The 21,987-nt window shown below is 48.6% G+C and overlaps 1 protein-coding gene across 4 annotated transcripts in view; it reads right to left on the bottom strand.

Moving 5' to 3' along the window:
* The window catches only part of RXRA (retinoid X receptor alpha), a 302,476-nt gene that overhangs the window by 68,984 nt on the left and 211,505 nt on the right, over positions 1–21,987 (bottom strand). For all 4 annotated transcript variants that reach the window (XM_077306422.1, XM_077306423.1, XM_077306420.1 and 1 more), the window contains 2 exons: positions 16,231–16,381; positions 14,128–14,307 (listed from right to left, as the gene is read on the bottom strand). In XM_077306422.1, the coding sequence (XP_077162537.1) occupies positions 14,128–14,307; positions 16,231–16,381 (331 nt within the window). The remainder of the gene's footprint in view (positions 1–14,127; positions 14,308–16,230; positions 16,382–21,987) is intronic.

Here is a 21,987-nt window from a genome sequence, read left to right as displayed (position 1 = left end):
CAGGATTAGTTGATTGTATTGGTTTGGGTAGATCTGTTGGTGGCAATTTGTTGTTTTGGCTGGGTGGGGGTGTTGGTTAATTTGGTTTGGTTGGGTAGATGGGTGGGGTGGGAGGAGAAGTTAATTTAATTTGGAGTCTGTTCAGTGTGGGTTGGTAGTTGGTGAAGGGAACTCTTCTTATTTCTCTCCTGTCTCTCTCTTCCCTCTTTTTCCTTTTTTCCCTTCGCCCTTGTTTTTCTTTTCTTTCTCCCCCTCTCTCCTCGTTTTCTCCTTCTTTCCCCCCTCCCCTCTTTTTTGGTCCTTCTTTCCCCTCTTCCCTTCCTTTTTCCTTCTTCCCCTCCCCTCTCCCCCCTTTTTTTCCTTTCTTCCCCCCCTCCCCTCTTTCCTGTGCATAACACAATGTTCCCGTCTAATTCTTTGCCGTTGCTGGTAGTTTGGCCGGTGTCTTCTTTTTCGCTCTCTCTGTCCTCTCCCCTTCCTTCCCCCCCTCCGTTTTCTGTTTGCAGTTTTTTTTTCTTTTCTTCCCCCCCCCCCGCTTGATTATCTTCCCGCCCTACTTGTTCCCGCTCAATTTCTGACAGATTGTTTAATGCACCTTCCCCCTTCTTGGGTGGGGTTTTCGCTCTTTAAGATCCTCTCCCTCCCCCACCTAATTTGCTTCCCGCTCAATTATTCCCGCTCAATTTTCTTGACGTTTGTTTGGTATCCCTTCCCCCCTCTGGTGTGAGTAGCGTCCGTCTGTATCCCTCTCCCTCCCCCACGTAATTGAGACGCTATTCCTTCCCAAGACCCCCAGTCGTTCGTGGGCAGTCTCCCCCCCCCCTCTGGGCACAAATCAATTTAAATCATTTATAATTAAATAGTTAATCAGTTGAATTAATTAAGTTGTTGTCCATTTGAGTCTTTTTCTTTCCACTTCACGAACCCCCCCCCCGCCCTCCCAAGGTTCGGCACCTCTCTTTCCTTCTTTGTTCTGGCTATGCGGGTGTTCCTTTTCTTCTTTCTCTTTCCCCTCTCCTTACTTCAATATACCGGCCGGCAGCAGCGGGGCCCCACGGCGCTGTGCTCCCAGCGGGCTGCAGCAAGGTTCTGCGAAGGTGGGGAGGCTTTGGACGAAGGCCGGTTTTTCTTGGCCGCGGCTGGGCGCGCGGGTGGATGGCGCCCGGGGCCGTGGGCGGCGGTTCAGCGTGGTGGTGGTGGATCGAACAGCGCATGGGTGGTGGGCTCGGCGCAGCGGCAGTGGGGTGGCCCTGGCAGGAGTTGGCTCAGTGGGTGTAGCGGTCGCGGCCGACCGGCCTGTTGTCGTGGGATGGGTCGGTGGTGGTCCCGCAGCGCTGGCCAATTGTCCAGCTCTGTTCGGATGGTGCACGCAGGACCAGGTAGTGACGGTTGCTGTCCGGCTCTGTCTTGGGGGGCTGCAGAGGGACTCTTGCAATGGCAGCCTCCGTTTCTTGATGTTGGTAGGCTGCACCAGGTGGTCGACTCCTTCGGTCGCCTCCGTGGGTTCTACGCTCCCCCAGTCGGGCTCAGAGTCGCTGTCACTTCCCTCCGATTTTCTGGTTAATTTCTAGTTGAGTTCCTTACCGTGTTTGTCTTTTGTCTTTTGATTTTTAACGTAATGCCCTACTTTCTTTTCTTTATATTAGGGTATTGATACAGGGTCAAAGCTCATATTGTTCTACAAGATATGTTTAATGCTAAGCATTTAATCTAAACCTGGAAACTTTACTATTCTCTGTATTAATAACTTATACTGTATTCTATATTTCTATTTTTATGAAAAAGGGGAAGCAGTGGTTTTTTCTCTCTTGTTTCTTTTCTTCTGTAGGCATATAGGTAATATAATCGTTAGTGCCGAAAATATAAAAATATATACTAGTGTATTGCTATAGGGCCAAAGCTCATACTAATCTGTAGAAAATGTTTAATGTTAAGCTCTCAACTTAAATCTGAAAATATACCTGTCAGGATGGCTCTTAGAATGGGTCAAGTATAAATTATTTTATAGATGTATCTGTATTAAGGGTAACAAGAAGTTATGAAATCCTCTTGTAATTTTTTTGTACATTTTTAAGGCAAAGCCCTCTTGATCCCAATTTGTGACACAATTTGGGATCAAGATTGCAGGGAGAAATATCAACAACCTCAGATATGCAGATGATACCACTCTAATGGCAGAAAGTGAAGAGGAACTAAAGAGCCTGTTGATGCGGGTGAAGGAGGAGAGTGCAAAGGTTGGCTTGAAACTCAACATCAAGAAAACAAAGATCATGGCATCCGGTCCTCTCAATTCCTGGCAAATAGATGGGGAAGAAATGGAGATAGTGACAGATTTTATTTTCCTGGGCTCCAAGATCACCGCAGATGGGGACTGCAGCAAAGAAATTAAGAGACGCTTGCTCCTGGGGAGGAAAGCTATGGCAAATCTAGACAGCATCCTAAAAAGCAGAGACATCACCCTACCAACAAAAGTGCGTTTAGTCAAGGCTATGGTCTTCCCAGTTGCAACGTATGGCTGTCAAAGTTGGACCATAAGGAAGGCCGAGCGTCAAAGAATTGAGGCTTTTGAACTCTGGTGTTGGAGAAGACTCTTGCGAGTCCCTTGGACTGCAAGGCGAACAAACCGGTCAGTCCTAGAGGAGATCGACCCTGACTGCTCTTTAGAAGGCCAGATCCTGAAGATGAAACTCAAATACTTTGGCCACCTCATGAGAAGGAAGGACTCCCTGGAGAAGAGCCTAATGCTGGGAGTGATTGAGGGCAAAAGAAGAAGGGGACGACAGAGAATGAGGAATCACTGAAGCAGTAGGTGCAAACCTAAATGGACTCCGGGGAATGGTAGAGGACAGGAAGGCCTGGAGGATCATTGTCCATGGGGTCGCGATGGGTCGGACACGACTTCGCACATAACAACAACAACAACAAGGCAAAGCCCTACTTTCTTTTCTTTTCATTAGGGTATTGATACAGGGCCAAAGTTCATACTGTTCTACAAGAAATGTTTAATGTTAAGCATTTAACTTAAATCTAGAAACATCTGTCAGGACAGTTCTTAGACTGTGTTAAGCAGTTAACGTGAGGTCTACGATCTCTTAAGTAAGTTGATTATTAACAACTTTTCTTTTGTATATCTAAATAGGCCTCTTTTCTTAAATGTAGTGGAAATGTGGATGGCTCTTCGACTCAAACGTGAACAAGTTTATAAGCTTTGGGCAAAAGTTTATATCATTGTGTAGTTAATGTGGGGTTGTACATTTTCAAATGATGATTATATTTTACTATTCTTTGTATTAATAACTCATACTGTATCCTATATTTCTATCTATCAACTCTGTGTACACCAAGATGGCCTCCTCATATGAGGGTGCATTAGCCAGCTTTGTTCTGAGTCTTGAAAAAGGTTCTGTATCTAGAGCCAGAAGAAGATTCTCCTCAATTTGGCGGGACTATCTAATCCTTTTTAATATAATCCCAGAGTCCTGATCAATTTGACTGAGGTCACTGGCAAGGTGACCTTCTTGATGATATAATACCAATTCTAGTGGAAGGTGGTCACTTTCTCTTCACGTGCCAATGACAAAGGACTTAACATTGGCTAATACATGCATTGGCTAATACATGCAATAATCGATTACACTACAGCCCTGAGCGGAAACAAAAGTGAATTCATTGGCAAAAGCAAAAGAGGAAACTCTATTTACAGTACTACATTATGCATAATGCAAAATTCCATTAAATTAAGGCCAGCTTTGTTAATGATGGTATCCTTGGAGTGTCACTCCATAGAAAGAACAATGGGAATATTAGAATCATTAGTATAGCCCATTTGTGTACCAATAATATAATTGTTAGGACCAATCCGGGCATTAAAATCTCCCAAAATAATGAAATAACCCAGTGGATATTTTTTTTCCAAGCACAGTATCAATTCAGAAAGCTTGTCCCAGGTAAGCAAAGGGCTCGTATCAACAGTGGATGGAAAATAAACATTGATTATAATATAATCAATATTATATTATATATTATATATTATAATTGATTATAATATAATCAAAAATATGGACAGAGAGTACCTGAACACAAGGAGGCAAAGAGTCAAGAAAAACAATAGAGTAATAAGGTTTATATAACACGGCAAGGCCTGCTTTTAAATGATCTTTCAAGCACACTTTGTATGCTGGCAAATTATGAACAATGAACCCCTTTAAATTCAAATCAGATGCAATCCAGGTTTCCTGAAGTAAAATACAATCAAAGGAATTTAAGTAATTGATAAAGTCAGTGTCATGAACTTTGGCTTTCCAACCAGCAATATTCCATGAGATGAGCCGAAATTCCTGAACAGGCTGTGCAGCGGCTACTCACTCTGTTTCTTCAACCTGATCCAGAGTCTTTAGAGGGTCGTTGAAAATGCAGCCATTTGAAACTAAGTTTGATGCAAGATTTGGAGGGAATGGTTGTAGGCTGAATGGGATGGAATGGATCCAAGTTCTTGTTATTAGCACAGCTGTTCAGACGGTTGGCACACTCCTCTGATGTAGTGGGCAAGGGCTGCAATGAGAGTGCTGTTGGATTGCTCAGTTTCAGCATAGATAACTCCACTGGAGTCCTGCCCACCTCATTTGTTGGAAAGAGATCCAGAAGATCATTTGTTGCAGCACTTGGTAAGATGGCCATAGAGACTAAAGAGGCATTAAGGTCAATGAGAGGGGCTGAAGGTCTATCTATGGCCTCTCCATCCCCTCTTAGATAAGAACAACTGTGTCTCACTTCCTCTTTGTGGTGATTTTTATTAAGCTTAAATTGTGCCACATTTTTTAGATTTGACAAAAGCGGCTGTACTAACTCATTTCTAAATACTTGAACAGGAAAAATTCCTTTTGATGCTAGGAAAGATTTACACCGTAGTAGCCGAGATGGTATGTTTGGTCCTTTAAAAGTAAGCAGAACCTTTTGAATCTGATTGTACTTATTCAAAACTTCTATTCATGTTAAGTCAACTTGAGAAATACTTAACAACGCACTCAGATGTCTAATCGTCATTCGTTTGCTATTCCATGGAATATGTTTCCCTTTGTAATGACAAACAGTAAGACAAACTTTGCAGGGAACAAGAACCAGCTGAGAGTCGTTATTAGCCTTGTTATCTGTAGGCTGACCACAAGCAGGGCAATTGGGAGGATTGCTAGCTAGTAAGGGTGAAGACCTCATGGACGCCTTAAGGCTATCACTCCCTGAGGACGCACCATCATGCGGTGAGCTTATCACATTTTGTCCTTGACCACTACTTGCCGAGCCTGGTGCTTTAATAATTAAAGTGTCTATCTTGGAATGAAGCAAATCTAGTTTATAATGTAAAAGCTCCACAGTTTTTGCAATAAGATGTAAAATATTAGCCATTGACTCCAGCTCAGCAGAATTAAAGTTGGAAACTGAGTTCTCAACTGGAAGCTGCGTGGAATTCAAATGATTATTGTCGTTATGACATTCCTGGGATCCCGTGGAAATAATTCTTGAGTCATTAATATCAGGCAGATCAGATAGAGTGGAATATCTGTTAGAGGTAGGAACTTGAACAGGAAAAAAGTTTCCAATTTTCAGCTTAGAAGCCGGGGGAGAATGTCCCTCTGCCTCCCTTCTGCGTTTATTAGATCCCATATCGGAAGAGATAACTGACAAGTTAAACCAACAAAGAAGGTCTTAATTAAACTTATCTTATCTTTACTGAAACTTGGAACCCTTGCAGTCTGCAGCCTTCAGCTATTCAGTGATTCATAGTCAAAATAAGCTTCATACGGAGCAAAACCATTCCCCTTGATTGAAATACTGCTTGCAGGAGATTTCAATGCAAGGATAGGCAACGAGGGCTCTGCACTCTCAAGGTCATTGGGCTTGGGCCCAGATGAACCCCTACCCAATTGTCTTTCTGATACAAGACATTCCAAAGACTCTCATAGAAATAATGCTGGAATCTCATTGGCCAAATTTTGCATATGTTTCGACAGATTGATACTAAATGGCTCGTTCCCCCAAGATTATCCTGGGGAATTCACATTTGCCTCTGGGAGAGGTAGCAGTGTGATTGACTATATATTGTTTCCCCCTGCTTTGTAAGACCTCCCACTGATATTGACCATCAAGGCGACCTCCTCCCTAAGGTCATCTCCACCAATTATGGGCTCTGAAAATGTCCAAGGTTCCCTATGTAGGATCCCGTGGTCACAATGCACTGCTGGAAAGATCAAACATCTATTTACTGCCAGTACTCTAACAGCATTTAACTCCGTACCCAACATCAATGATAATTCTTCTGAGGTTATAAAAAATTACAATAATATAATCACTTGCATTCATCAGCTATTTAGCCCCCAATCAAACTCACAGAAAATAACCCAAAGAAGAACCCTAAATCCCTGGTTTGATGATGAATGCTGTAAATTAAAATATCAAACCCGTGCCATTTATTGTGATTACAGGGAATCCAGTGCTAAGCTTATGGCTGCAGAATATTTCCATTTGAAAAATCAATTATACCAGCTAACAAAGAAAAAGCAAAGTGATTATATTAAAAAACAATGGGAACAACTTGTGCAGGCTACAATTACCAACAATACAATTCTGGGTCCTAGTTTCAGGAGCTTTTCATGAGAAATCTTCTTTAGAATCATAGAATCATAGAATCATAGAGTTGGAAGGGGCCATACAGGCCATCTAGTCCAACCCCCTGCTCAACGCAGGATTCGCCCTAAGAATCCTAAAGCATCCAATAAAAGTGTGCATCCAACCTTTCCTTGAAGACTTCCAGTGAGGGGGAGCTCACCACCTCCTTAGGCAGCCTATTCCACTGCTGAACTACTCTGACTGTGAAAAACATTTTCCTGATATCAGGCCTATATCGTTGTACTTGAAGTTTAAACCCATTACTGCGTGTCCTCTCCTCTGCAGCCAGCAGAAACAGCATCCTGCCCTCCTCCAAGTGACAACCTTTCAAATACTTAAAGAGGGCTATCATGTCCCCTCTCAACTTCCTTTTCTCCAGGCTGAACATTCCCAAGTCCCTCAACCTATCTTCATAGGGCTTGGTCCCTTGGCCCCAGATCATCTTCGTCGCTCTCCTCTGTACCCTTTCAATTTTATCAACGTCCTTCTTGAAGTGTGGCCTCCAGAACTGCACACAGTACTCCAGGTGTGGTCTGACCAGTGCCGTATACAATGGGACTATGACATCTTGTGATTTTGATGTGATGCCTCTGTTGATACAGCCCAAAATGGCATTTGCCTTTTTTACCCCTGCATCACACTGCCTGCTCATGTTTAGTTTACAATCCACAAGTACCCCAAGGTCTCGTTCACACACAGTGCTACCTAGAAGCGTATCCCCCATCCAGTAGGCATGCTTTTCATTTTTCTGACCCAGATGTAGAACTTTACACTTATCTTTATTAAATTGCATCTCATTTGCCCATTTTTCCATTGTGTTCAGATCTCGTTGAACTCTGTCTCTATCTTCCGGAGTATTTGCCAATCCTCCCAATTTGGTGTCATCTGCAAACTTGATGAGTAGTCCCTCCAGCCCCTCATCTAGATCATTAATAAATATGTTAAAAAGTACCGGGCCGAGCACCGAGCCCTGAGGTACCCCGCTACTCACCTCTCTCCAGTCTGATGTAACACCATTGACAACAACTCTTTGAGTGCGGTTCTCTAACCTATCCACCTGACTATCTGAAAATCCAGATTGCAGTCCTTCAATTTATCCACCAGAACATCATGGGGAACCTTGTCAAAAGCTTTACTAAAATCCAAGTAAATGACATCAACCGAATTTCCCCGATCCAGCAAACCTGTTATTTGGTCAAAAAAGGAAACCAGGTTGGTCTGGCAGGTCCTGTTGGAGACAAATCCATGCTGACTTCCTTGGATCACCAAATTGTCCTCCAGATGTTTGCAGATCGCTCCCTTTAATATCTGCTCCATTATCTTCCCCACAACAGAGGTCAGACTCACTGGTCTGTAGTTTCCCGGGTCATCCTTCCTCCCTTTTTTGAAGATCGGAATAACATTTGCTCTCTTCCAGGCCTCCGGGACATCTCCAGTCCTTAAAGAGGTTCCGAAGATGATGGACAAGGGCTGTGCAAGTTCTCTGGAAAGTTCTTTGAGTACTCTCGGGTGCATTTCATCCGGACCAGGGGATTTGAACTCATCCAGTGCAGCTAAATGCCTCTCGACAACCTCTCTATCCATGTTAACCTGCCACCCATACACTGTCCTTTGGCTATGGCCATCTCTAGATGTGCCTAACCCCTTTGACCTGTGGGGAAAAACAGATGTAAAATAGGCACTAAGCCTTTCTGCTTTCTCTGCATCTTCCGTTAGAGTTTGTCCATCCGCACCCAACAGTGGGCCTATTGCCTCCTTTACGTTTGCTCCTCACATAACTGAAAAATCTTTTCTTGTTACAAAGGGCTTCCCTAGCCAATCTTAGCTCACTCTCAGCTTTGGCCTTTCTGATGATTGATCTACAGTGCCTAGTAACCTGTAGGTACTCTTCTTTAGAGCTCTGTCCTTCCCTCCATTTCCTGAACATTTTCCTTTTCTTAGTTCCTCTTGAAGTTCTCTGTTCATCCAAATAGGCTTCTTAGAGCTCCTGCAGTGTTTTCGTCTTTCTGGGATAGTCATTGATTGAGCATGCAATAGCTCCTGTTTGAGTAGCGCCCACCCTTCACATGCTCCCTTCCCTTCCAGCATTCTCGTCCATGGTATGACACTCATCATGTCTCTGAGTTTATTAAAGTTTGCCCTACAAAAATCCAACATCCGCGTCTGGCTACAAGCTTCCTTGGCTCCCCATCTCAAAAGGAATTCTATGAGGACATGGTCACTTCCCCCTAGGGTCCCCACCTCCTTCACCTCATCCACCAACTCTTGCCTGTTGGTCAGTATTAAGTCCAGTATGGCTGAACCTCTTGTGGGTTCATCTACCATTTGATAAATGAAATTGTCAGCCAGGCAGGTCAGAAAGTTGCATGACTGAGGACGCTTCGCAGAATTTGTTTCCCAGCACACATCTGGGAAATTGAAGTCACCCATGATGACAAGGTCCTGCCACTTGGATATTTTCTCAAGCTGCTCACAAAGTGCAGCATCTACATCCTCTTGTTGGTCAGGTGGTCGGTAGCAGACACCAACCACCACACTGTTTGTTTTCCCCTCGCTTATTTTCACCCAGATGCTTTCCACTGTAGATATGCTCTCCTTCACTAGAATTTCCTGACAGGTAAGCCCTTTCCTCACATACAGTGCCACTCCTCCACCTCTTCGATCTATTCTGTTTTTTCTGAACAGTTCATATCCATCCACCATTACATTCCAGTCATGAGAATCATTCCACCAAGTTTCTGTGATGCCTACTAGATCATACCTTTCCATCAGCATGAGAAGTTCCAGCTCTTCCTTTTTATTGCCCATGCTTCGGGCGTTAGTATAAAGACATCTGAATCCTTTTACTTTTGGTTCCCTATGAGCTGGCCTTGCCGGTTGGGCTGCCTCCGATCGTTTTCCTTCCATACACTCCCTATGTTGATCGTCTCCTTCCCCTAGTGGCTTTAGTTTAAAGCTCTCCTGATGAATCTCCCCAGGTTCCTGCCAAACACATTCTTCCCCAGTTTTGATAAGTGCAGTCCATCAGGTGCTAGTAGGCCTTCCTCAAGAAAGCCTATCCCATGGTCCCAGAAACCAAATCTCTCCTGCCGGCACCAACTACGCAGCCAGTGATTCACCTCCATTATCTTCCTCTCCCGACGCATTCCTCTTCCCTTGACAGGCAAGATTGAAGAGAATACCACTTGTGCCCCCATTTGCTTGAGCTTCCTCCCCAGATCTTGATAGTCTTTTTTAATAGGAGCGATGGTATTCAGGGTCATGTCATTCGTTCCCACATGGACCATCACAAATGGGTAGCGATCTGTAGATTTGAGGAGTTTGGGCAGCCTTTCTGAAACATCTTTAATTTTCGCCCCTGGCAAGCAACACACCTCTCGGGTTAGGGGGTCGGGCCCAGCCACATGGCGATCCATTCCTCTTAGCAGGGAGTCTCCAATTACCAGTACTCTCCTTTTTTTTTTCTTCTCAACTCCATTTCCTTCTGTCCCCGTGGCCTCTTCCCTTTGTCTTAGTGTCTGTTTTGGGACCTCTTCCCTTGTTGACCCTTGCACCTCCTCTGCAAGGGCCTGAAATCTATTCTGGAGCTCCAAAGTCCCCGAGAGCTGTCTCGCCCTTCGCCGTTTAGTCTTTTTCTGAACTGCCTGCAGAGGCTCCCTATTGTGGTTAATCTCCTTATCCTCTTCAGGACCGGTTGTATTGTCTTTATTCCAAGTTGCAGAGCTCTGGACTATGAACTCCTCCCCTTTCTTACTTTGGGTCAGAGTAATAATTCTGTTTTCTAGTCCCCTAATCTTTTCCTCCAAAAGTCTTACCAGCTTACACTTGGGGCAGCTGTAGTCCATCTTGTCTTCTGGGAGGAAGGCAATCATGTCACACTCACTGCAGATGATGGGATGGGTGTCCTGGAGGTCCATTGTAATGTCCAGGCAGTGGAAGTACTAGGGAAATATAATCTACTGATATAATCTACTGATTCTAATTGCTCGGCCAAGAACCCCAGGCGAAGAGCCACAGGCCAAGAGCCCTTTGTCTCTCGGCTCGCGCCAGAGGCTCGCGCCTCTGGTGAGGAGCAGCCCTTTTTAATCCTCCCAACAATTACCCAGCAATCACCTCACCCAGGCAGCACAATAGCCTCACCTGGTCAGCAGCAACTCTCCCCAGTAGCTCTCTCCACGTCCTCTCAGTTGTCTGAGCTCTGCCTCTGGCGAGGAGCAGCCCTTTTTAATCCTCCCAACAATTAGCCAGCAATCACCTCATCCAGGCAGCACAATAGCCTCACCTGGTCAGCAGCAACTCTCCCCAGTAGCTCTCTACACGTGCTCTCAGTTGTCTGAGCTAACAAAGTTCATCCCCTCCCTTACTTGGTGTGAATATTTCTTAAACCTATTCCATGAGGACAGATAAGCTCCTGTAACCTCCCCGAGACCAACCTGTCAGACATCCCAGACTGGGCCCCAGCGATGCCTGATGAATTCAGGGCTTGTATTGATCAACTGAAGCCTAGAAAAGCACCAGGACCGGATGTGATCCCTCCTGAGCTGCTTAAAACCTTCCCAGACTGGTGGGCTCCTCTTTTGGCTGCTCTCTTTACTGTAATTAACAAAACAGGCTTAATGCCTGACTCATGGACAAATGCATTCCTTGTTCCAGTACTTAAAAAGGGTGACCGCTTGCTCCCAACCAATTATAGACCCACCAGCCTTCTCTCTATTGTTGGGAAGCTATATGCCAAACTCCTATCAAATAAACTTACCTTGTGGTTGACTAAGGAAAAGATTTTAGGCCCTGAGTAGGTTGGATTCTGTCAAGGGAAATCCTCCCTTGATCATTGCACCATCCTTGCCCACCTTGTCAACAAATATAGTAAGAAAGAGGGTCCAAAGCTCTTTGCGGCTTTTCTGGACCTTAAGGGGGCCTTTGATTCTATCCCTAGAGATCTTTTCTGGGATAAGCTGTTAAAGATGGAGATAGATAAAAGGCTCCTAAATCTTATGAAATTCTATTCTTCTACCTGTTGCCAAGTCAAACTCACCCCCCTTGGGAGTCTTACTCCTAAAATATCAATTAACAATGGGGTAAAACAAGAATGCATTTGGGCTCCCCTCCTATTTAACCTTTTTATGAATGACCTTGCTCCGTCCTTATCCCCCAATTCTGGCCATAGCCCCAAAATTGGTTCCCTTCACATCTCACTGCTTTTATACGTAGATGATGCTGTAATGCTGTCCCATTCACAAATTGGCTTAAAAAGCTTACTGGTTCAATTCCTGGACTTCTGAGAAGTAAACAAACTTGCTCTGAACTTTGAGAAGTCAAAAATTGTGGTTTTTGGAAAGCCATGGAAGCCTCTTAAATGGAATGTAGGAGGTAACAACATTGAACAAGTTAAAAGCTTCAAATACTTGGGAATATTTTTTCACCATAATGCAAATTGGGCTACACAGGAAATATGCAATCACATCTGCAAAAATTAGTGCCCTGGCAATTACACATTTCTTCTACACCTGTGGTAACCAGTACGTGCCAGCAGCCCTCAAAGTATTCAATAGGAAACTATGTGCCCAACTGCTTTATGGCATCCCAATTTCGTTCAACGCTTTTAACCAAGCAGTCGAAAGTCTCCAATCTGTCTTCCTTCGTAAAATCCTTGGGACCACGAACTGTGTCTCTTATGCAGTCCTATGTCTAGAAACCAGCCAAAGGCTATTGGAAACCAGAGCATGGTTGTTAACAATCAAGTTCTGAATTCGCATTCATTTTAGATCTGACCCCAACAGTCTAATTTCCCTTATGCTATCTGAACATGAGTCATCTACTTGGTTGAGACACATTGAGGGAAAAATAAAATCTATAGTAATCTCTTTAGACTCCTTGTAGCTGATATCTGAAGACTGCATTTAATTCAATTAAACGCAGACTGTTAGACATAGAACTGCAGGAACTTAGCAGTAAAGCTAGAAATGTTTGCTCGCCATGGAGCTTAGTGATCTCACCAAGCTCTCAGCCCCTAGCTGCGTACTTCTACCATCTAAATATCCCACAACAGCGTAGAACATTCACGTTAGCTAGAACTAATGCTCTACCTTCTGCTGTGCTATATGGGAGATTTCAACAGATCCCGTATTCAGCTAGGTTGTGCCCCTGTGGACCATGCTGTCTAGAATCAATTACACACGTTTTGTTCCATTGTCCATTTTATTCCTCGATCTGAGCTAAATTTCTTAACTCACTGCTGTGTAAAAGAGAACTGTATATGGATGAACGTAAGATTCAGTTTCTTTTGACATCCCAGAACCCTGATATAATTGAATCAGTTGCAAAGTTTTTATATCTTGCCATGAGAAATAGTGAATGTATTATGTCTTCCTCTAAAGCATCTTTGCCTTTGTTTTCTCTAGCAGTTGATTCTTTTGCACTTTTCCTTCTTATAGTGTACTTTTATATGCTATTAAAGGCTTGTTGTTGTTGTTGTAGATGGCCTGTATGGCCCCTTCCAACTCTATGATTCTATGATTCTATGATTCTCTCATGTAATTTACAAACTTAAAAATGGGAGGTGAAAGGGCCACATAAGTGGAATAGCCTAGGGGCCTCTTTTCATGTAAATCTGGCCCTGCCCCCGGTCTACCCCAGTGGTCTGCCACCTTTTTATCACCGGGGACCGGTCAACACTTGACAATTTTAATGAAGCCCGGGGGAGGGGTAGTCTTTTGCTGAGGGATGTCGCCGCTGCTGCCTGAGTCCCTGCTCCACTTGCTTTCCCGCTGGTGCTCCTGGCTTCTTGCCGCCCACTGGGGGGCGCTGCCAGCAGCAGCTGTGCAGTGCCATGCCGAGGGGGAGCCCGAGGCATGGCGTCTGCTGGAGAGCGCAAAAGGTGGGCCGGCGGCAGAGTGGCAGGGCAGCAGCCAGGGAGGAGGACAAGGAGGAGCCACGGCCCGGTACTGACTGATCTACGGACCGGTACCGGTCCCCGGACCGGTGGTTGGGGACCACTAGTCTACCCCATTAAAGCGGAAGAATAAAGCATGCAAATAGCTCCCAAAAATGGGAGGGGGGTGGAGGGTAAGATTAAAGTACATTGTCCATATCTGCATATTTTAGGTAAGTTGCAGAATTTGGTTTCATTGGTGAAGAATTTTGACTTCATAACGTAATTACATATCTAATCAACTGTTGCACATTATGCAGAATGAAGGGGCACCATTTCTAGCCTGTACTCCTTCAGTGGAAGGAACATGTATGGAGAAACATAGAAGCAAAAGGACTTCAGGCTAGTTAATGCATAATCAATGTGAGGGTGGTCAAGCTCTGAAGGTTCTTCCATCGAAAAAGCTCCCTGCATGTGGAGTGAGGAGTGGGGGCTTTTGTGTGCATCAGGAGAGCATTCAGAAACAAGGCAAGTGGTTGCATTCAGCATCATACCCACCCACCCAGCTTGGTCTCTAGAAACACTCCAGGCCTCACCTTCTCTCTTCATGCCCATCGCAAGGCATTTCTGGTACCGGCAATACTGGCACCGATTCCGCTGGCGCTTGTCGATTAAGCAGTCCTTATTATCCCGGCAGGTGTACGTCAAGTCTTTGCGAACTGTCCGCTTGAAAAACCCTTTGCAACCCTCACAGCTGTACACTCCGTAATGCTTACCTGTCAGTAAGAAAGAGGAAGAAAAGGCATCAGTGGGGCACTGCTGTGACATATTTGCTAGGCTGGAATATGGTGTCCTGTGATGTGTCGGGGCAGCCTTGCACACCAGCCTGGTGTCATGGTTAAAGAACGGCAGTCTCTCATCTGGAGAAATGGGTTTTCTTCCCAACTTCTCCTCCTCCACATGTAGCCAGCTGGGTAACCTTGGGACAGTCACAGTTCTCTCAGAGCTCTCTCAGCCCCTCTACCTCATATTGTGGGGAGTGTAAGGGAAAGGTGTTGTCATCTTTGTGACTCCTTTGGGTAGGGAAAAGCAGGGAAATAAAAAACAGCTCTTCTCTCTCGTAGCCCAATTTATTCTTTCCGAAGTTTATATCTTACAACTTCCCTAAGTACAGGGGAGCTTACAAAAGTGTTTACGACATATGGTGAAATCAAAGTAAATTCACGTACAGCAGCAATGCCAGCGATAACTCAAACCTGGCAGAAGCAAACCACATCAACCCCCCAAAAGTCTTTCTGAAAAGCATAAGCCCCCCATGTGTTCTAGAAAACAGACAAGGTTTGTTCTGGCTAACTGGGCCAGGGGAGTCGGCGTCCAGATATGTCCATGAGAAGAGGTGCCACAAAGATTTTGACATGGGTGTATGATTCCCAGCAGCAGCAGACGCACACAGGGGACACAGGTCAGGAAGAGCTTTCAGACTCAGACCCTGCACCTTGAATGGAGTTCAGGCAGCTGGCTGATGGAGCTATTTTAAGACAGATGTGCCAGATGACAGAACCGTACCAGATGAAAGGAGAATGCTGCATGCAGACCTAATGGAAGCTTCTGTCCTATCTTCAAGGAGAGTCCCGCCTGCAGGAATGCAGCCTCAAGGTTGCAGAGGCAGAGATTTGTTTATTTACTTCATCCATTTCGACCCTGCCTTTCTCCTCCGTGGGGGTTCAGAGCTGCTGACACCATTCACCTCTTCTCATCCTCATCACAACCCTGTGAGGTCAGTATGGCAGAGAACATGTGACTGGGATCAACACAGTCAGGCTGAAAACAGCAGAGAGGACCCAAGATCTCCACTAAATGCTGCTCTAGGGGAATGGGAGACCCTGAGGAATTATTTCAGGGGTGGGGAGGGGGGGAAGTGTAGCAGAAAAGGGGAAATCAACAGAAATTTAGTCTTGCTCCAACCCATCATTAGCAGCTACCAGTGGAACTGGCATGCTGTGCCAACCCAGGCAGGGAAGGCCAGAGAGCCAGCTGAGTGAGAGGCAGAATTCTGACTCAAAATCTTCTCTCTGGTACATTCCAGAAGAGACATATCCTGCCTCCCCTGCAAATGCCAAGAAAGGACTCATCTACAAGGGGGCATACTGAACTTTCACTCAGCTGGTGGGAAAGAATATCAAGACAGAGTACCACCTCCTATCTCAGAGAACACCTGGTGATCTAACCCCCCCCCCCCCAAACACACAGACTGTTACATGGGGCAAAATGGGGACAGATGCCATCATGGGGTAGAGCCAGGAGAGAGTGGATCTATTTATTTCCAGTCAAGATCCATCTCAGCCCGTATAACTATTTGGCTGTGCGTTCTTGACTAGGACTCTGACAAAGTCCAAGAGAGAACCTGAGGCTGTTAGATCCAAGCACTTGCTGACAAAGGAAGAGAAAGGTAAAGGAGAAGGCAACTGGAGGCCTGCTGGGGCAAAAGGAGGCCTTTCCTGCCCCTCAGACAACTCTAGTAATAGTAGGTAGGAGGCAGACACAAGGTGAGACATCATGATAGGACAGAACTCATCAGTAATTAATCAATTGATTAAGTGGTATTAATTGTCCAGCCACTCGGTAGTATATCCGTGTGGGTGGACAATTTATTTGGTTCTTCTGCATTCATCACACTGATCAGGCAGGCATGGTGTTACCTGAAGACCTGTCCCCACAGATTGCACAGATGTGCTTGGTGAAGGAAGCCATGGCTGCTGACGGGTGCATGGGGACTTTCAGGACGCCGTTGAGGCCCAAAGGGGGCTTAATGTCCTCTGTGCTGCTCACAGGGTTCATGGGGGAATTGAGCTGCAGAGACAGGAAGACAAAACAAGGTATCACCATCAAGCCTGAAGAGAAGGAAGAAATAACTTGACAATGCACTTCAACAAAGCTAAGTGCTGTTCAATACACTGGTCACTGCAAATATGTACAGTTGTCCCAAGGAGCCATCCCAGTGGTGAGGTCAGAAACCTCAAAAACAACCCTAGCTAAGAAACAGGGAGCCCCCACAGGAGAGATATGGGGTAAACAGATGTAGGACGTTCCTGTCTTCCCATTTCCCCCAGCATAAATTCCTTTATGGCTGGCAATTGCAGTAATAAAATTTGATTAATTGATTGAGTATAAATTCCCTAGATGACACCAGCTGTACTGCCAGCCCCATTCCACCAGACAGGCAAGTGATGCGATGCAGCTACAGTGGTGAAGCCAAGGGGGCCTGAACCCAGTCAGTCCAGATCAAGGGCAATGGGACTGGATGACCTCCAAGAACCCCTTCTGATTTTAACATGTGTGTCTTCAAAGAGAGAGTCAGCTGAAAAATACTAACAGTCAGCATCACAAAGCACTTGTAGAAAATGCACACTGTCTGTCTGTCTGTCTGTCTGTCTGTCTGTCGAACCTTCTTGGGAGTGGCAGGCTAAAAATCAAATAGATAGATAGATAGATAGATAGATAGATAGATAGATAGATAGATAGATAGATAGATAGATAGATAGATAGATAGATAGATAGATAGATAGATAGATAGATGGTTTCTTAAGGAGAGGGCAAACCACCGCCCCCTTAAGCAGCTCCAGAAACTCCCCAGATTGTAGGGAGCAGTTGACAATATCCATGAGTTGCTCTCCTACCCACAGGCCCCCCCTTTGAGGAACCAAGACGGTGTCGGGGACCCGCTTGCTAACTGAAAAAACAGGGTGCCCCTTTGAAGAAAACGTCACGCCAGGCCTGGTGAACGATACAACAGGAACAAGCTTTATTTCAGCAACGTGGAGTCCGCTGGTATGGAGTAAGAGCTTCCACTGAACTCCAGGTGGAAGCTCCCTTTTATACAAAACCCACCTCCTTAGGCTGTATTGCCCCACCCAGTACTTGCGGAGGGAACATGCTGATACAATCATGACTCATGCACATATGCGAGGTTTTCCGGGGTTCCTGATGGCCCATTTTCCTGGAACAAAGGGCCATCTCCGGGCCCTTGTCAAAAGGTGGAGGGGGACATTGAGGTTCTTTAGCGGCCATTGCCACCTCAACGATCGGGTGGGGCGCCCAGCTGCCGGCTTGCCTATGATCACCGTGCCCTACCTCCGTGATCGCGGGCGCCTCTGATGGCGGGGTTCGGTCCGGTTCCCAAGCCACCAAGGACCGAACCACGACATTCTGCCCCCCCAAAGGTCCATTCTCCAACCCCCCGGGACGGCCAGGATACCGCTTGTGGAAACGTTCAGTGAGTCGGGGCGCAAGGACGTCCGCCGCCCAGACCCATTCCCGGTCCCCCAAAGCGAAGTCCTTCCATTCCACGAGGTACTGCAACTTCCCCCTGTGGAGTCTAGAGTCCAGGATATCCGCCACCTCGTGGTGCTCCCCCCCCGGCAGGACCTCGGGCGCTGGCGGGGAAACCACGGGGTGCCAAACGTCACCGTCCGGAGTTTTTTTTAGAAGGCTCACGTGAAAGACGGGATGGATGTGCCGGAGGTTCTTGGGGAGCTTGAGCTTGACCGAAACTTCGTTGATCGGGGCCAAGACCTCGAAAGGCCCCAAAAACCGAGGGCCTAGCTTCTTGCTGGGCAAATTCAACCGTAGGTTCCGGGTGGAAAGGTAAACTCGATCCCCCGGTCGGATCTCTTCAGCTGGTCGTCTCTTCCGGTCGGCGTCCTCTTTCTGCGCTGCCTTGACTTTGTGGAGCTGCTCCTGCAGCGACTTCCAGCAGCTCCCGGCACGCTTCCCCCACTCGCGAAGGTCGGCCGATTCCCGGGCGGGGACCTCTCCAAGCTCCGGGAAGTGTCTCAGGTCTGTCCCGTAGACGACGGCAAAAGGCGACATCTCCGTGCTGCTGTGGTCTGCGTTGTTGTACGCGAACTCGGCCAGGGGGAGCAGGGGCACCCAGGTGTCTTGATGATAGGAACCGAAACACCGCAAGTACTGCTCCAGTACTTGATTAACCCGCTCGGTCTGCCCGTCCGTCTGGGGGTGGTAAGCGGAGCTCAGCCCTTGCTCGATGTCTAACAGGCGCAGGAAAGCTTGCCAAAACCGGGACACGAATTGTGAGCCCCGATCGGAAATCACCTTGTCCGGCAGCCCGTGCAGTCGGAACACGTGATCCAGGAACATCCGAGCCAACTGTGAAGCACTGGGGACACTGGCGCAAGGAATGAAATGGGCCTGTTTGGAAAATAGATCTACCACCACCCAGATCACCGTTTTCCCCTTGCTGGGAGGCAAGTCTGTTATAAAGTCCATGGAGATCACTGACCACGGCCGGGTCGGGACCTCGAGCGGGTGCAGCAGACCTTTCGGCTTGCCAACCCCCGGCTTGCAGGTCAGGCAGACAGGACAACCACTGACGTAAGCTTTTGTGTCCCGCCGCAGACTGGGCCACCAAAACCGCCGCCGGGCCAACTTCCAGGATTTTACGAAACCGAAGTGCCCGGCGGTCTTAGCATCGTGGCAGAGGCTGAGGGCTTCCCGTCGTAGCCCTTCCGGGACGTAGACAGCCTCCCCCCTCCGCCAGAGACCGGAGTCCAAAATCAAAGAGTCCCGGAGCTCAGCCAGCTCCTCGTCTGTCCCGTAGGCTGCCACTAGGCGGTCTCGGAGCGGGGCGGTCGCCGGGTCGGGCTCCCATTCCTCCCTGGCCCGACGCCTAGTGACGACCCCCCGTCCCAGCTGCTCCTCACCAAACACGGACCTGGTGCAGGGAGCGTACCCCTCCCCATAATGCGGCAGACGGGAGAGGGCGTCCGCGAGGAAATTCTCTTTGCCGGGGATGTGACCAAGCTTGAAATTGTACCGCGAAAAGAACTCCGCCCATCTCATCTGCTTGGCGTTCAGGGATCGCGGTTGCCGGAGCGCCTCCAGATTCTTGTGATCTGTCCAGACCTCGAACGGCTCCTCTGTTTCCTCCAGCCAATGCCGCCATTCGGTGAGGGCGAACTTAATCGCAAACGCCTCCTTCTCCCAGGTAGACCAGTTCCGCTCCGTTTCGGCGAATTTTCGTGAGAGGTAGGCCGCCGGCCTCAGCTGTCCCGCCTTGTCTCGCTGCAGGAGAACCGCCCCGGCTGCTGCGTCGCTGGCGTCGACTTGTACCACCATCGGCTGGGTTGGGTCGACGTGCAGTAGCGTGGGCTCAGACGCGAAAGCTTGCTTGAGGGCCAGGAACGCTGCCTCCGATTTCTCATTCCAGCCGAGCGCTGCGCTGGGCCGCGTGGCGCGAGGACCTCTCCCCTTGGTACCTAGCAAGTCCGTGAGGGGAGCCACTACGGAGGAGTATCTGGGGATGAAGCCTCTAAAAAAGTTAGCAAACCCCAGGAAGCTTTGTAGCTGTTTCCGGGTGCGGGGCCTTTCCCAGGCCAGCACCGCCTGCACCTTCTCGGGGTCCATAGCTATGCCCTGGGCTGAGATGCGGTAGCCCAAATAGTCCAGGGAGGGACGGTGGAATTCGCACTTAGCCAGCTTCACGTATAGGTGGTTTGCCAGCAGGCGCTTTAACACCTCCCTCACCAGGGTCACGTGCTCTTGGGGATCTTGGCTGTAGATCAGGACGTCATCCAAATAAACAACCACCCCCTGAAACAGAAGGTCCTGCAACACCTCATTAATTAGACTCATGAAAACCCCAGGTGCCCCGCTTAAACCGAACGGCATCACTTTAAATTCGAATTGTCCCAATTGACAGTTAAACGCTGTTTTCCACTCATCCCCCTCCCGGATGCGTACCCGGTAGTACGCCTCCCTTAGGTCCAGCTTAGTGAACAGAGTCCCTTTGCCCAGCCGGGCCAGCAAATCCGGGATCAGCGGGAGGGGGTAAGCGTTCCCCGCTGCGATGGCGTTGAGGCCCCGGTAGTCCTGGCACAGCCGTCGGGACCCATCCTTTTTCCGGACGAACAAGACTGGAGCTCCCATGGGACTGGAAGCGGGCCGGATGAAACCTCGGGCCAGATTTTTACCCAAAAACTCCCGGAGGTCCTTGAGCTCACCCTCACTCATCTTGTAGATGCGCCCTTTGGGTAGTACCGCCCCCTCTGGGATGTTGATAGCGCAGTCCGTGCGGCGGTGTGGGGGTAGCTCGTCCGCTTCCCGCTCGCTGAAAACGGCTGCGAGGTCTCGGTACTCTGGCGGGACCTCGGGCTCTGGTATCTCCTGCTGCGCCGCCGCCGCTCCCCTGGGACGCGCCGCCGTCCTCTTGTGGCTGGAATTCTCGTGGGGGACCCGATGCCGTGCACCCACCGTCAAGTCGAACTTCAGGGTCCCCGCCCGCCAGTCCACCACGGGGTTGTGTTCCTTCAGCCAATCCAGGCCCAACACCGCCCGATATCCCGCTACGGGGACCTGGATCAGCCACCGCAGCTCTTGGTGGTCCCCTATGTGGATGGCGATAGGACCCACCTCCTCCCCGAAAGGTCCCCCCTGAATCGGGCTGCCGTCCATCTGGACGAAAACCAGGGGAACCTTCCGAATGCGCTTCGGTAGCCCCAAAGCCCGGGCTATCTGGGGGTGGACCATGCTGTGGTCGCATCCAGAGTCCCAAAAGAGCCTCCCCCACCCAACTTAGTCCGTTCTCCGGGTTCCGGAGCTCTAAAATTACCACGTTCGGAGGTCGCGCCTCATGCTGTAGGGGTTTTCCCTCGCACCGCGGGACCTGCTGCCCGGCGCCGTCTACAGCAGGTCCTGGCCGTTTCCCGTCGCCTGGGCGCTTCCCGGTTCGTTGCGGAGGTCCTCCGCCCGGCGTGCCTGCTGGGGGCGTGTCGCACCTCCCCCCTGGGAGAGCCCGCGGTCCTCCCCCCCTTGCCGTTGGCACGCTGCTGCGAAATGTCCTGACCCCCCGCATTTCAGGCACAGACCTTCCCGGCGTCTCCTTTCCCGCTCGGGGTTCGGGGGTCGTTTGGGGCGAGAGTTGTCGGGGCCCGGTCTCGGCGCCTCGGCTGACCCGCCTTTGGCCTCCCGGGGGGGTGCGGCGGCCCAACCCAGGCTGGCTTCCAGCTTGGCGACCACAAAACACCACCCCTCCAGTGTAGACAGATCTTCTTCCGTCCCCTTGATCACGGCCCATTCCCTGAGCTTCGGGTTAAGGCCCTCCCGGAAGTACTCGATTTGGGTCTCCTCGTTCCAGGAGAACACCTTGCCTGCTTCCCTCCGGAAAATGTCTATATAGTCCATAACCCCCCTAGTACCCTGTCGAAGTCCCTTGATCCGACTCTTTGCCTTGTCCTCAGCCTGGGGGTCCTGGAATCGTCGGCGGAGCGCGACCACGAAGTCCTGCAGGTCCCGAGTTGCCGGGTCGCCGCGCTCGGCCAACCCTAGGTACCACTGACCCGCCTTGCCCTGGAGACACGAGGCCACCCCCCAGACCAAGTCCTCGGAGTCCTCATACCGGTCTCCATACCTCCGGGCATGCGTCAGCGCGTGGAGGAGGA

This window comes from Paroedura picta, chromosome 12 (genome assembly GCF_049243985.1).
Source record: "Paroedura picta isolate Pp20150507F chromosome 12, Ppicta_v3.0, whole genome shotgun sequence".
NCBI lineage: Eukaryota > Metazoa > Chordata > Lepidosauria > Squamata > Gekkonidae > Paroedura > Paroedura picta.
Note: the sequence above shows the minus strand (reverse complement) of the source record. Positions and strands in the feature narration are given on the sequence as shown.